General features: G+C 42.8%; 1 protein-coding gene across 3 annotated transcripts in view; it reads left to right on the forward strand.

The window, feature by feature from the left end:
- LARP4B (La ribonucleoprotein 4B) overlaps positions 1-6,352 on the forward strand; it is a 52,886-nt gene extending 46,534 nt beyond the window's left edge. For 2 of the 3 annotated variants that reach the window (XM_072329650.1, XM_072329652.1), the window contains exons 15-17: positions 1,355-1,479; positions 2,085-2,196; positions 2,901-6,352. In XM_072329650.1, the coding sequence (XP_072185751.1) occupies positions 1,355-1,479; positions 2,085-2,196; positions 2,901-3,191 (528 nt within the window). In that variant the 3' untranslated portion in view covers positions 3,192-6,352. The remainder of the gene's footprint in view (positions 1-1,354; positions 1,480-2,084; positions 2,197-2,900) is intronic. The other variant, XM_072329651.1, reaches the window with a different exon arrangement.
- Positions 6,353-13,104: the final 6,752 nt, after the last annotated feature.

A 13,104-nucleotide genomic window follows, 5' to 3' on the forward strand; every position in this document is an offset into this window, starting at 1 on the left:
GAAGCTGAGACAAGTTATGTGCTATGATTTCCAGCAGTAGTTACCCAGACCTGCTATCTTTCTGATCTTCGCTTTGTAGCGCTCTTTTAGTAGCTCTGGGGAATAGGGGGTGTTAATCATCACACATTTTCTAACTGGGGAACTGTAGCTCTGTCAGATCAGAGGCTGAGTTTTTTTTGGCCTGAAAACAGCACTTGTGTGTCTGCTTCACTTGAACCTGTTCTCACGTAACCATCTAGCTGTGTGTTTCAATGAATTTGAGCCAGAATGCTCAGAAACTTGCAGTTTCAAGCCTTGGAACTTACTATTGTAGCAAGTAAACAAACAGAACTTGTTATTTTATTTCTAAACATCTACCTTTTAATGTTCTACTTTGACTTCAGATAAAGATAGGCTTAGATCCAGTGCAGTAATCTATGCTGCCTGATTTAAGCATCATCAAATGCAATTTTCTTTTCTAGCAGGAAAAGAGACTGATGTTTTGTGACCTTTGTGTGGTGACTGGCCTTAGGAGGAGGTGGATGGCTGTTTTGTTCCTTCTGTGCCTGTGTTCTGCCTACCACTGCTATCTCTTCTTTCTAACATCAGTTCCAGTTTTAGAATCAATCAGATCAGAAGCAGTACAAAACCCTGTGTAAACCCTGTGTGCTGTGTAAAAACAAGTGAAATGGTTAAAATGTCAGGAATATTTCAAGCTATAAGAAGTCTTACTGCTTTTTTTCTTCCTTGTGACAATTTAAAGTTGTGTATATCTTGGGTCTGTTTGGCCTTTATCTGGAAGGATGATATCACTTGACATTAGGGAGACCTTTTCAGAGCTACAGCAAAAGCCTCTTCTGCTTGTTAGCAAATTGAGATATAGTCATAAGAAAAGGGACTTCTAGGTCACATCCTAGTTTGCAAAAACTTCATTTTTGTAGGATTGTTTGGGTTTTAGCACCAGCTATTGGGATGATTGGTAACGTTAGTGCTAAAACTTTGCAAAAGTTGATTTCTAGTGCGTAATGCCAGGAGACTTTTGTTATAGTAAGTAAACTGAGTAGGGAAACATACAGAGCCTACTTTGTCACCATTGTGTGCATAATTCCCAGTTTGAAAGAAGTGATTTTTGTCATCAGAGATGTCCCAAAAGGAGATACGCTTCAGACTTCTTGTGGAAGAGTGATAGTGCGATTTGTGTTTCTGAATAATTGTAAAGGGGTAAAAAAAAATTAGATCTAGTCAATATATTGGACCATTTGGGATCTTCCTTTAGTTAATTTACATTTTCAACGTGTAAACTGTCTGCGGATTGCATTAATCTTCAGGCAAACCATATTAATTGGGTACTATAATTGCCTTTTTTCACCTTCAGAACATTAATGTGGATGCAAGTACAAACACTATTCCATCAGGAATTCCTCGCGAGCCGCTGTTGCCAGCTGCTTCTACATTGCCCAGGACGTTTGAAAGGTCTCCTTCGCCACCCCAGTCTTCTGAGTAAGAATTTAACTGTGTATCTCTAATTATTCTATTCTCAGTCACGTTTGCATTTTCTGTCATCAAAAGGCCAAAAGTGACTCCACAAACAGTTATTGGGAAGTAAACGTTTTCTTTAATTTCTGAGTAGTGTCACTATAATGATTCAGACATAAGCCAGCAGACAAAAGTTTAGTGTTGTGTTTTAATCTTAACAAGTATTAAAGAAATATCTCGGAATGTCTTGTATTTAGGTAGCTTTGAAGCGTAGAGTAAATGCATCGTCCTGGTAGGTGGTAACATTGTCCATACAGTAAAGTTTTCAGTAAGACCTGATTTGAAATCTGCAAGTCGTGTTCAGATGTTTGAGTAACAGGAGTAAGGTAACTGAATGCCAGATGTTATTAGAGTATCCTGAATTGTAGGTTGTGTCAAGTTCCATGCTAACGTCTATTTGTTTACGATTTGATGGTGTTTTTAAAAGCAATGCCAATCACAGCTGTAATTTGCTGGCACACTCTAATGTTGTAGTCATAGTCGAATACAGTTCTAGAGCCTTTCTTAGGTTGATCTTTTGTCCTCAAGTTTCAGTTCACTTGACTTTGTTCCTGCTGGATGCTTTACAGGGACTCCAAGGTCGTGGATAAACAGCAGAGAGAGACACAGAGTGCAGAAAGGCTTTCTTCTTCCACACTCAGTACTGCATGTAAATCGGTACAAGTCAATGGGGCTGCCATAGTAAGTGATCTTATTATTTCACTTTTTCTTAATGATGCGGTTTTGTGTCTTTAACAAAATATTGTTTCTGTTGCTATCCAGTGCTGCTAAATCATATGAACAGAGAATCCTTAAATCACAGCCTAACATGATTTATTGCGGAAGTATTAATAAACCCTAAAGCACTGCTAAAAACAAGGCTGTGTCATAAATCAGTCTATGATAGTGGCCTGTGATGATTACTTTAGTTCTGCAATTAACAGTGCAAAAAATATTCAAGGTGACTTCCCGTGAAGTTCTACCTGAACGCTCTTCTTACTCGGTAGTAACCTCTAGTTAAAAGTACTGGTATGTATTTTGGTTCATGTTCTTTCAGTTGTTTTAGAGTTTACTTGAATTGGAATTTTTGTACCATCACAGTACCCCATTTTTCTGGAATACTGTGTCTCATTTACCTTGTCTCTTGCTCCTACTATGAGATCTGCTTTAGTGGTTTGTTGTAGCTGCGGTAATGGGAGGATGGTTGGATTAGATGACCTTGTAGGTCCTTTCCAACCTTGTGATTCTATGATTCTATTTTCTGTGCTACTTCTGTAAACTTCATATTCAGACTCTGATCTGCACATTTAAGCACAGTGGTTGTTTATGACAAAATATTTGACTTCTCATGAGTTAAATGATTTTTTCCTCTGGAGGCTTTATCTCTGCTGTCCTGTTTGCTATTGGTTTCACAGGAACTGCGAAAACCTAGTTATGCAGAAATTTGCCAGAGAACAACTAAAGATCCTCCTACATTGCAACCCCAGAAAGAACAGAAGCCAAACACTGTAGCATGTGGGAAAGAAGAAAAAAAGCCCACAGAAACAATAGAGAAAAACAGAGAACCTCCTCCTGCGAAGTCACATCCAGGACAACCCAAAGACCAGAGAAGACAGTCAGGACGCAGATCGTCCCCTCCAGCTGTTGGCAAACGCTTAAACAAAGAACAGAGTACCCCTCCAAAATCTCCTCAGTGAAACTAGCACCTGGGAGGGGTTCAAAGAGGTCTGCTTCCCACAAATTAAACCCATGTTCCCACTAAGATACCTGAGAATGAGTTGCTGGTTAGGAGCTTGCAGTGATACTTAGGCATATAACAATGCCTGCAAGTTATTTTTTCTGTGAAATACTTTTTCCCCTCTTGAACAAACATTCTATTTTTTTCTGGATATTTCTGGATAGTTGTTCTAAACCTTACATTTAGGTTGGTGCTTAATTGGAGGTGAAGCTTAGTGTGATTCTTATTTCTTTTCAGGATGTAAAATATTTGTCTTTAAAAGAAGAATCAACTTTTTATGAAGCCTCTCTGTGGCTGTGTGAGTGCAAGCTCTGTATAGTGAGTTTTTTCTAAACTGTTCAAGCAGAAATGTGCTGCTGCAATATTTTTAATAAACTGGTCTGCAAGTACATATCTAAAGTGTCCAAAAGACTGATAACGGCAGCTAGTGTGTAGGGTGCAAGAAGTAGGTATGTTTTACAGATTAGTACGTGACCTGGGTTTTTTTATTGGGCTGCTGTACTAAAGGTCAGCAAATGAACTTGCACTTGTAGGTTAAACAAGTAGTTGTTTCTAGTGTTTTTTAAAACCTAATAATTTTTCTTTTTTCGGATGTTTTTGCACACACAGAATGAATCCCACGGAGCACCATAGCAGTCCTTTGAAAACACTTCCCTTTATTTTTTCTGACTTACTGCAAGCAAGTAACCATCTCCTCACTCCAGAATAAAACCGATGTTATAATTTGCAAAGTACAAAGCACATTGTGAATAGAAAGAACCGAGTCTGTGAGCTTCTATGGTGGTGAAGCCTACTAGTGGATGTTATCGGGAGAAAGCACTGTAGCCTTCTCGTGATAACCTTAGCTTCCCTGTGCTTGTAAGGGAGTTAACTGAGTCAGCGCTGTACGTCCTGGTTACCCCTGTGCTCTGTGTAGACTTTTCTTTTTTAAATTCTGCCCCAAGTGCTCTTTGAAAGAGTCCATATCTTAGTCAGCCTCGTGTTGACGCCTTCCTGTAACTGCAGGCATTGGCAAATGGATCGAAATTTTCCGAGATGTGAGATAATGGTGTTTGTTTTGTGTGGCGGAGGAAGAGATCCCTGATGTTTACCTCTGGGATGAGGTTTCTCACACTTATTTACTTTAGAAGTGATGCGCTTTCTGAAGGACAAGGATGCACTAAATTAGCAAGTTTCTAATAAAGTTGAATATAAATTATTTTTGTTTCAAAATGCCTAAAGCTTTTCTTTAAGTGTTTAAGCTGCAGGAAGTTCAGACTAAACTCATTCCTGCTCTGACAGTACAGTTTATTCCACAAAAATGTTTATTTAAACAACTGATTTTTTTTTTTTAAAGAATTATTTCCATCCAATATTTAAAGACTTGAATTTTATTTAAACTTGAAAATGACTTTGCCTTAACTTTTGTACAAGACAGCTTAGAGTTAATGAGGTCTGACCCCATTGAGGGTTAGCGTGAGTGGAATACAGAAATTACTCAGTTACAGTATGTATCTATTGTCACTGGTCTTACTGGGTAAACATACTGTAGTACAGGAACTAGCAGCAGTTTTTGTAATATACCTTAAAGATCTTAAACAGTTGATCTTTTTCAGATTGTTGAAAAAAAAAAATCTGTAAATGCAAATAGTCAATACTGTATTAAATATGTGCACTTGGAAGTGTGTGCTTTGCTTGTACAGTTGTAAATAATCAGAACATATAAAAAGGTACCCTAAAGAAAAAAATCTGATAAAAATTATTGATATTATAAATGTTGCTGTTGAGCTGGATGTAGATAAACTAAATGTTGTGGTTTGAATATTACTTTAATTTGTTGGTTTTTTTGTTTTTTTGTTTTTTTCTTTTCCTTATTTTATTCTGGTGTGCTGAACTGACTCTGCCTCTTCACTGCAAAAGGGAAATGGAACGAAAGTCTTATTTGAAAGCCCTCAAGTGTTTTCTGAACCCTCTAAAAAGCGATTTAACCAATTCAGAAGTGTTCTGCAATGTAAATAGTGAATCTTAGCATCGAAGCTGTAATTTTAAGTCATTAATAAAAATCAGATTGAATTGGGAAAAAGAACCTTAGACTGCTAAGAAAAATATACACGGAAGCTTACTTGTCTGCTTTCAAGAATATCAGTGCTTTCCTCAGCGTATGATTCCTAGACCTGTAAAGTAACTCTAGAGGTAACTGCTGACAAGTCTCCTGTTAGGAGCATCAGTCGGTAACTCGCTGAATCCAGCCTGTCGTATGCTGCACAATTGGTTGAAATAGGGCGTGCTGGAACCCATGGGTTTTCCTTGTTTAAAAAGCACACTTTGTGAGCACTGTGGAGGGAGATAGGACTCCGACAACATCACCTAAACAGTTTCACTAGTTCTGTCGTTGGATTTTGGTGCGCTTATCCTTTCCCCAGTGGCAGTGAATGTGGTAGCTAGATTTGTGTATGGTTAAGGCTGGCTGTATGGTTCTGCTTTGTTTGTCTGCTGAAAGTGAAGGGCTTACCAGCTGCAAACAATCACCCGTGGTTACTTACAGACTGTGTGCAGCTAGACATAGTGCTCAACTGGTACGTAGGGTAATCTCTTGAGACCAGCAGGATGTGTTGTGCTGTTCTAATGTATTCTGCTGCCATTTGTGCTAGGTCAATACACTGTAATTACTGCTTACCCAGCAACAATCTGTTGCATCGAAAGTTTAAATCTTCCTCTGACGTGGTTTTTATAGCTTTTTAAAAAAAAAAGAAAAAGAAAAAAGAAAGAAGAGAAAGTGAGATGCCAACTAGCTGTGTCATGTGCGACTTACCCTACTGCGTTTTACTTTGGAGATTTGTTTTCCACTCAATGACAAAATGGAGTTTTCAGAATAGAGTTGTGAAGTTGCATGCAGACTGTTGCTACGGTGTACAGCAATGTTAAGACGTGGCTTTTAAATGGAAAAGCCTCCCCCAAAGCATTAGCTGAGTTTAAAGGCCCGAGGATACAGTAATGAAAATTGGCGTTTTACCTCGCAGGATTATGTGGTGGTGCTTTTCATTTTGAAAGCGACTTAAATGGGATCTGAGACTCTTCCAGCAATTAAAAGAAAATAAAACCAACAAAAGTGGCTTTTTAAAGTTCAATCTTGTTTCAGACCAGACCCCCCCCCCCCATTGCTGACATTTGTCACTGCCGTGCGGCAGTGTTTTATGTTGCTGCATTATCCTTTGAAAGACTCCAGTTGTCACAGAAAGGCCCTTGTTGGAGTGTGGTGCAGTGTATCACAAGCAACAGCTGACTGTAATGGTGCATACCTATCTCTGTATCTCCTTCGGCTAGAACAGTTAAGGGATTTCATGTGCTTTGTAACCTATTACACTAATAGCAGCAGACAATCGAAGATATCCAAGGAGACCTAACAGCTGCCAATTCGTGAAATACAAGTGTAATATGGAAGCCTTCTTGAGGGTTTTTGTTTTTGTTCTTCTTCCATTAAGACTGGAATCAAGCTTACATGTAAACTATCAGTAATTTAAGTTTCCTTTTGTGTCATAAAATGTAAAACTGTCTAATTTGAAAAAAGAAAAAAAAAATGTAGGTTATGAAAAATAAAGATTTAGGCACTGTTGAATTCCTGATTTTTTTTAATTAAACCTTTCTTCAGTAGTTCTTAATTATGTTTTTGTCTTTCGCTCCCGTTTTTGGAACTCGATTATCTCTGGTTTTGGGAGGGGGGGAAATAATGCTCGTTGGCCTGTTGAGCACAGCTGTTGCAATCATCACCTCAGGCCGTGGTGCAGCAGAAACACCTGGAGTATGAGCAGTAGAGGCAGCAGTGCCCATTTGTGTGTGCTGAATGTGATTAACCTGGGGGATTGAAACGGGGGAGGGGAAAGCAGGAGCTGAGGTAATGTTCTGTTTGCTGAGGGTTCTTGTCCTTGTTAGTGGTTTCTTTGGAATCTTAAATAGGGTCCTGACTTGCTCTTAAGTGAAGTTTGGGTTAGGGCTGTGGTTGCTTGAATCTGGAAGTGTCCTGGTATTGTGGCTGGGCTGCGCCTTCAGGAAGGAAGAGCTCCCTCAAAGCGCACTCCTGTTTTGGAAATACTCATAACAGGTTTTCTCCTTCAGATTTGCATTTCATTCAGCTGTACCTGCCCAGGTTTAACAACAGAAGTGTGGAAGCTCTAGCAGTTCCTGCATGTGCGTTTTGGGAAGTATCGCGGTGTTATTTCCAGGCTGAATGTTGTATAAGCTTCCATTCAACACTGGCTGCTTGCTGCTCATGTTTTTCCCTGTCGGCCCAACAGAAATGCCAGTGTACATCAATTCCTGTTTCTCCATGTTAGAGAAGTGCACAATGTCAGTTGAACGTTGGGATTTGGACATCGTGTGGGTTACAAGTAGTTGGAAGACAACCAGTTTCCTATTACTTAACACACCAAAATGCACGGGCGTTTGTCAGAAATGCCGGTTGCCTCAATACGGTTGTGGCTCTTTGGGACCAGCCCTGCTTTGGCAGAAGTGGGGGATTGATCTGTTCACATGGATTGGTGGCACTTGACGTGCTCCTTTCTTACAATTCAGTGATCGATGTCAGCTGACCATAGAGCAGTTCTGTAGACCTAATGTGTGTGGGATACTGCCAATGAACGGCAATGCTAAATGAGCATAACCTGCTGCTGATGAGGAAGGGCTGGCCTACCTGCCTGTGGTGGCCTTCCTTTGTCACAGTGGGGAGGAGGAAAGAGGAGAAAAAGGTCGTGTGTTTGCTTTACTTGACTGTTCTTATAGATAAGCTGTAAATATGTCAAGTCTTGAATCTGATTTATTGTGGCAGTCTATTAAGAGTCCTGTGTGTAGTCACAGCAGCCTGGGGAGCAGTTCAGGTGTTCATAAAATGGAGCACGGTGTGTGTATGGGAGATTGGTAATCACAGCCTGAAGCTCTGATTAATCAGCTGAGGCAAGTGTGGGGTCAGCTGTGGGAGCACAGGTGAGAGTGATGTAGCTGTGCTCCCGGAAGGGGTGGAGCTCGACTCCATCCCCTCTGAGACCTCATTCAAGGGCTGACTCCCACTGAGGCAGCATCTCTTGGATATTGCTCTCCAGTGAGGACTGCCCCAGCTTCTTCAGCCAAGGCGCCACCACTGGTGAGTTTTCCTTTGCTTATTCCTTCTGTACGTTTGCTGCCATCGGTATATTAACAACCAATACAGTGTGTAAGTTGGAGCAAAGAAGGGTGTGCCAGCATTGCTCCCCAATCTCTTAAATCCTCATGACTTTGAAGAGCAAATTGCTCCACGTGCTCGTTACACACGTACGGAGCGGGAACTGTTCTGTGGTTTGATAGCTTTACGTCCCACGTGCTGCAGGCACACAGTTGTTTGCAGAGCAGTAAATCTGCCACTGTTAAGGGTGCTCTGAGGAAGGGGGGGATAAATGGCTGCATTTAACGTTGTAAAATGTGCTGAAGCTGGAAAGGCCTATGAAACTCACATACAGAGGAGGAGTTACCGGTACATTGTCTGTCTCCAGTGTCTTCCAAAGCAGGAGCTGTGTGCACAGTTAGAACACTTAAGGGTTTTTGTCATTTTCTTTCTCCTGGTATATTCTCCTCTATCAATTCAGTTTTGTCATTCTTGAGAGTCGTATCACTTGTGGAAGGCAACAGCTGATTCCTGCCCCTAAGATCTTTGAGGCATCTGAATTGAATGACCAGATCTGAAGAATCACTCAAATTTCTACTGAAAATGATAATATTGTCCAATAATAACAATTCCTCTGGAGAGTGCTGGTTTTAGTTCATTAATTCTCACTGCTCTAATCTAGTAATCATAGGCAATAAAACTGCATCAATCATACAGTCATAAAGGTTGGAAGAGGCCACTGAGACCATTCAGTCCAACCGTCGGCCCGTCTCCACCATGCCCACTCATCTCCCTGTGCTAAGTCTGTTTAGCCCATGGTGATAACATAGGAGCGATCTCCCTGTCCTTATCTCAACCCTTGAGCCCTTTTCTCCCTCTGCACTTCTGAGGGGGAGGAGTGAGAGCAGCTGTGCCGAGCTGCTGGTGTGAAACCACCACAGCTCCACCACCACCTTGGCAGGATTGCCTGGGATACCAAAATGTGTTCTGACTTCATTCCACATCTGTAAGAGCTTGAAGGTGAATTAGATTGATGGTATGAGAAAGGGTGAAAGGCATTTGTATTCAAAACAACAAAGCTTCTCAGTGGCCATTTGCATTGGGAGAAGGTGCTGATGTCCCTGCTTTGTGATGCTCCATTCTGCTGTTTGGCCATCAGTACTGCTGCTGGGGCTTCTGAGCTTGTGCATCTCACAGAGCACAAGGTCTCAGCTCTCCCCCAAAGCTGCTGTGTCAGACTGAGCTCAGTATGTCCAAACCTTCTGAGCAAATGACACCAGATTTGCCTTGCAAGCAGTTAAATGGGAGATTATCAGGCTGTTCTCTGCTCATACAGCATCAAAGAGCAAGGAATGCACATCTAATATGAAGAAATGAAGTTATAAGCTACTAGGCAGTGATTGGGGCTTGCAGATGTACATAAATTTAATTGTCTACTTTGTCCATGGAGATGGGATCAATAGGCAGCGGGGGCTGGGAACTCGTTCCTCTGCATCTTGATCAGCTGAACATGGATCCCATGCCTTGATCTGCTTATGGAGCTTCAGGCTCTACTGAAACGTGAGGACGCTGATACACATTTATGTACATCTGCAAGCTGCCATCAGGTGTGGCGGTGATGGGTCTGCGGTTGGACTAGATGATCTCAGTGGTCTGTTTCAACCTTAACGACTGTGATTGTAAGTGAGGCACTGTGGCTGCTTGCAGCCATGATCATCCCTTTCAGAGTTGACGAGGGTTTACTTTCTCATGCCTAGAGGCTGCTATAGTGAGACAGTAAACATTTGAAAGCATAGATTGCCATCTCAAGTGTCCAAAAAAAAAACAACCCCAAAGAAACAAACAAACAAAAACTTGTAGGAAGGGTGTCAGAAAATGGCTGCTCTGATGACTTGTTCTCTCAAGGACAAACAGATCGTATATGAAGTTTGTTTCTCTGATAGAAACCACCTTCCCAAGCCATCTAGCGAAGGGCGAACAGGGAAAAGTTAAGAGGGTCTTGGAAAATGAGGCTTCTTTTCACTGCTGGGGGGATTTCAAGGCAGCATTCGCCGCTGTGTAGTGGAGGCAGTTGGGCTGGCAGCAAGAGGAGCCTTTGCTGAATATCTGTCTGTCCCGAGCAGAGCTGGCTCCAGTGGGATACTGCACTGACACTGAGGTGGGAGGGCTGCTCTCTGCTGGAGCTTTAAAATCCGGTTCATAAAAAATAAGGTGGAAGCAGTTGAAACGCAGGCTGCTGCTCAGTGCTTCAGCTGGTTAAAGAGGCAATGTGGTTTATGATGTTCAGTGTTCTGACGTTTATTTCAGGAGCGTGTATTGTAGAAACAAAACTCCCTATCTCTTCAGCCTTACGAGAGACTTTTGGCCAGATAGGTATGATGGTAACCTAACACTTCTAATGCCTTCCGACTGCATCTGAGAATACTTGGCTGGATGGAGAAGCTGCTTTGTCAGAGTGTTTGCAGGGAGCAGGAAATTAGCCCTGTCTTACAAATACACTTCTACCACGTTAAACAATTGACAAATGCAGCGTAGCCATTCCAAACTGATTTGTATTAAGTGGGCATCTGATGGCTTTTCCTGCTGGTTGGAGGCTACTGGTTCAGTATTAAATTATCAGTGTCAATTCTACGTGGCTGTGCAAACTGTTTTTTTATCTTAGCAAGAAATCTGTAGGAAAAGATTCCCCGGATCTTTTTGTATCTTTCACAACATCTAAGAGATTTTCTGGTCACACAAATGCTCTGGGGCACAAATTCAGTGGCAGTCTGGCAGCCCAGCCATCCCCTCGGCTCTCAGTGCTGCTCCCTGCTCTGCTCTGCAGGAGGCCTGTGGTGAACCATCCACAAGATGTCAGCTTCCACTCAGGGAGATGCCGGCGCCATTTGTAGTTCATGATGCAAAGAGTCATTTAAAGGCACTTTGCAGAGAGCCCTGCAGTACGTTCGCATGAGCAGATATCTTCATGAACGCCGTGTACCATACCGCCTATTGCTGGAGAGACAAAGGCTGTGCTGTGAAGGCTTTAATCATATTAGAATCATGGCATCGTAGAATCATCTGAGTTGGAAGAGACCTTTAAAGGCCATCTGGTTCAACTCCCTGCAATGAACAGGGACACCTGCAGCTCCATTAGGTGCTCAGAGCCCTAATCAGGCTGTAACCCAATGTCAGGCTCTGCAGCAGAGATCAGGCTGGTGCTGCTGGGCTTCACCTTGGCAGAACCCAGGAGGGAATTTCCAGGTCTCTCCAGGCTGATGTTACTTTTGGTGAGCTGAGCTATAATTAGGCTTTCAAGAAGACTTGCTAGGAAATGGGAGATGAGCTAGGAGGATCTCCCTAGGCTATCACTGGGGAAAGGCTACTGGGTTATGGCTATGGAGTAAGAGGACTTTCATCTTCTTGTGTAAGGACAGCATTACTGGAGGATGGGATTTTCATGGGGACTTGTAGGACATCTGGTAGAGGTAGGATTAGGCCAAATATCTCTCTGTTGTAGTGTAGCACGTGGCTGGGAGTAGAGTCTAGCAGGTTTCCATCTGAGGTTTGGGGGTTCATCAGTTTCCTAAGGCAGAGATGTGGGGATCATGTTTCCAGGTTGGGTGAGTACACCTGGGTCTGTGCTTGTGTGCATACAGCTATCTGGGGCTGGTGGCTCACCACGGCTCTCTGGCTGTGAGGCTTTATGGGCTAACAGGCCTGGGGTTGGGTTGCAAGGTGACATTCATCCTGGAACAGGAGTTGTTTGGGTTTCCAACAGCAGCATTTGGGCTGGTGTGACAAGGGGATTCCTGTTACACCAGCCTGGCTTTATGCAAGGAACGAGCTTCAGCAAGGCTTGCAGGGTGTTGCAGCCCACCCTGAGAGGATGGGCACCATTACTGATTACTGATTACACGATTACTTGTTGAAACCAAGCATTTAGGAATTTCAGCGACTTATTGGATAAAACAATTTTTAGATAATCTATGAGAGCTTGAAATACCGGATCTATGTGTACATGTACCTCAGCAACTCATCCTGAGATTTCACAGCCCTTCCATATCTGGTCATTAAGATTTCCAGACCTCTCCCTGTAGAGCTGCGTGTTTTCACAGCATGGAAATAGTTTAATAAATGCCACTGGAAGAAAAAAAAAGAAAAAGCTGGGCCTTCATTGGTGAGGGATAATGCGATGAGTGGGGAAGGACTCGCCGTGGGAGCTGCTGCCTGGGTGTCTGTGGCATTCATTATGCAGTTGATCCAGATCATGCTGGTTCCTTCTGGCCTTCGGTCTGCACATCGCTGCAGAAACACCCCCTGCGCCGCTCTCTCAAGCAGATGGTTGGGCAGATGAAGAGCAGAGATGTGCTACTTCAGCAAGTGCCTCGATGGTGCCAAAAATTTTAAACAGCGAGTTGGAGGAGGGAAAATGTGCAAGAAAAGTACAGCAGAACAGGCTGAGTCTTCCAAGTAAGGAGCTCCGTGCTGGAAGGATGCGCTGGATGGCAACTGGGGTGGGAGCAAGCTCTGCGGAGTGGTAGATCGACTCCAACTGGAGGAAGAGGAGGGAATGGAGAAGTGTGACCTGCTGTGTGAAGGCCTGGGCTGGCCCCTGCTGTGCTGGGAGCGTTGCTGATCTCTCACCAGCACGAGTGGTGGGGATTTGGTACTGCAGCCATATGGTACCTGTGCATAACACCACGGCTTGAGAGTCCCTTTAACTACTGTGGCACAAAGGACGTGTAAACATCCCAGACAAGTGTGAATTTTGTTCCATCAG

Source organism: Excalfactoria chinensis, chromosome 2 (assembly GCF_039878825.1).
Source record: "Excalfactoria chinensis isolate bCotChi1 chromosome 2, bCotChi1.hap2, whole genome shotgun sequence".
Taxonomy (NCBI): domain Eukaryota; kingdom Metazoa; phylum Chordata; class Aves; order Galliformes; family Phasianidae; genus Excalfactoria; species Excalfactoria chinensis.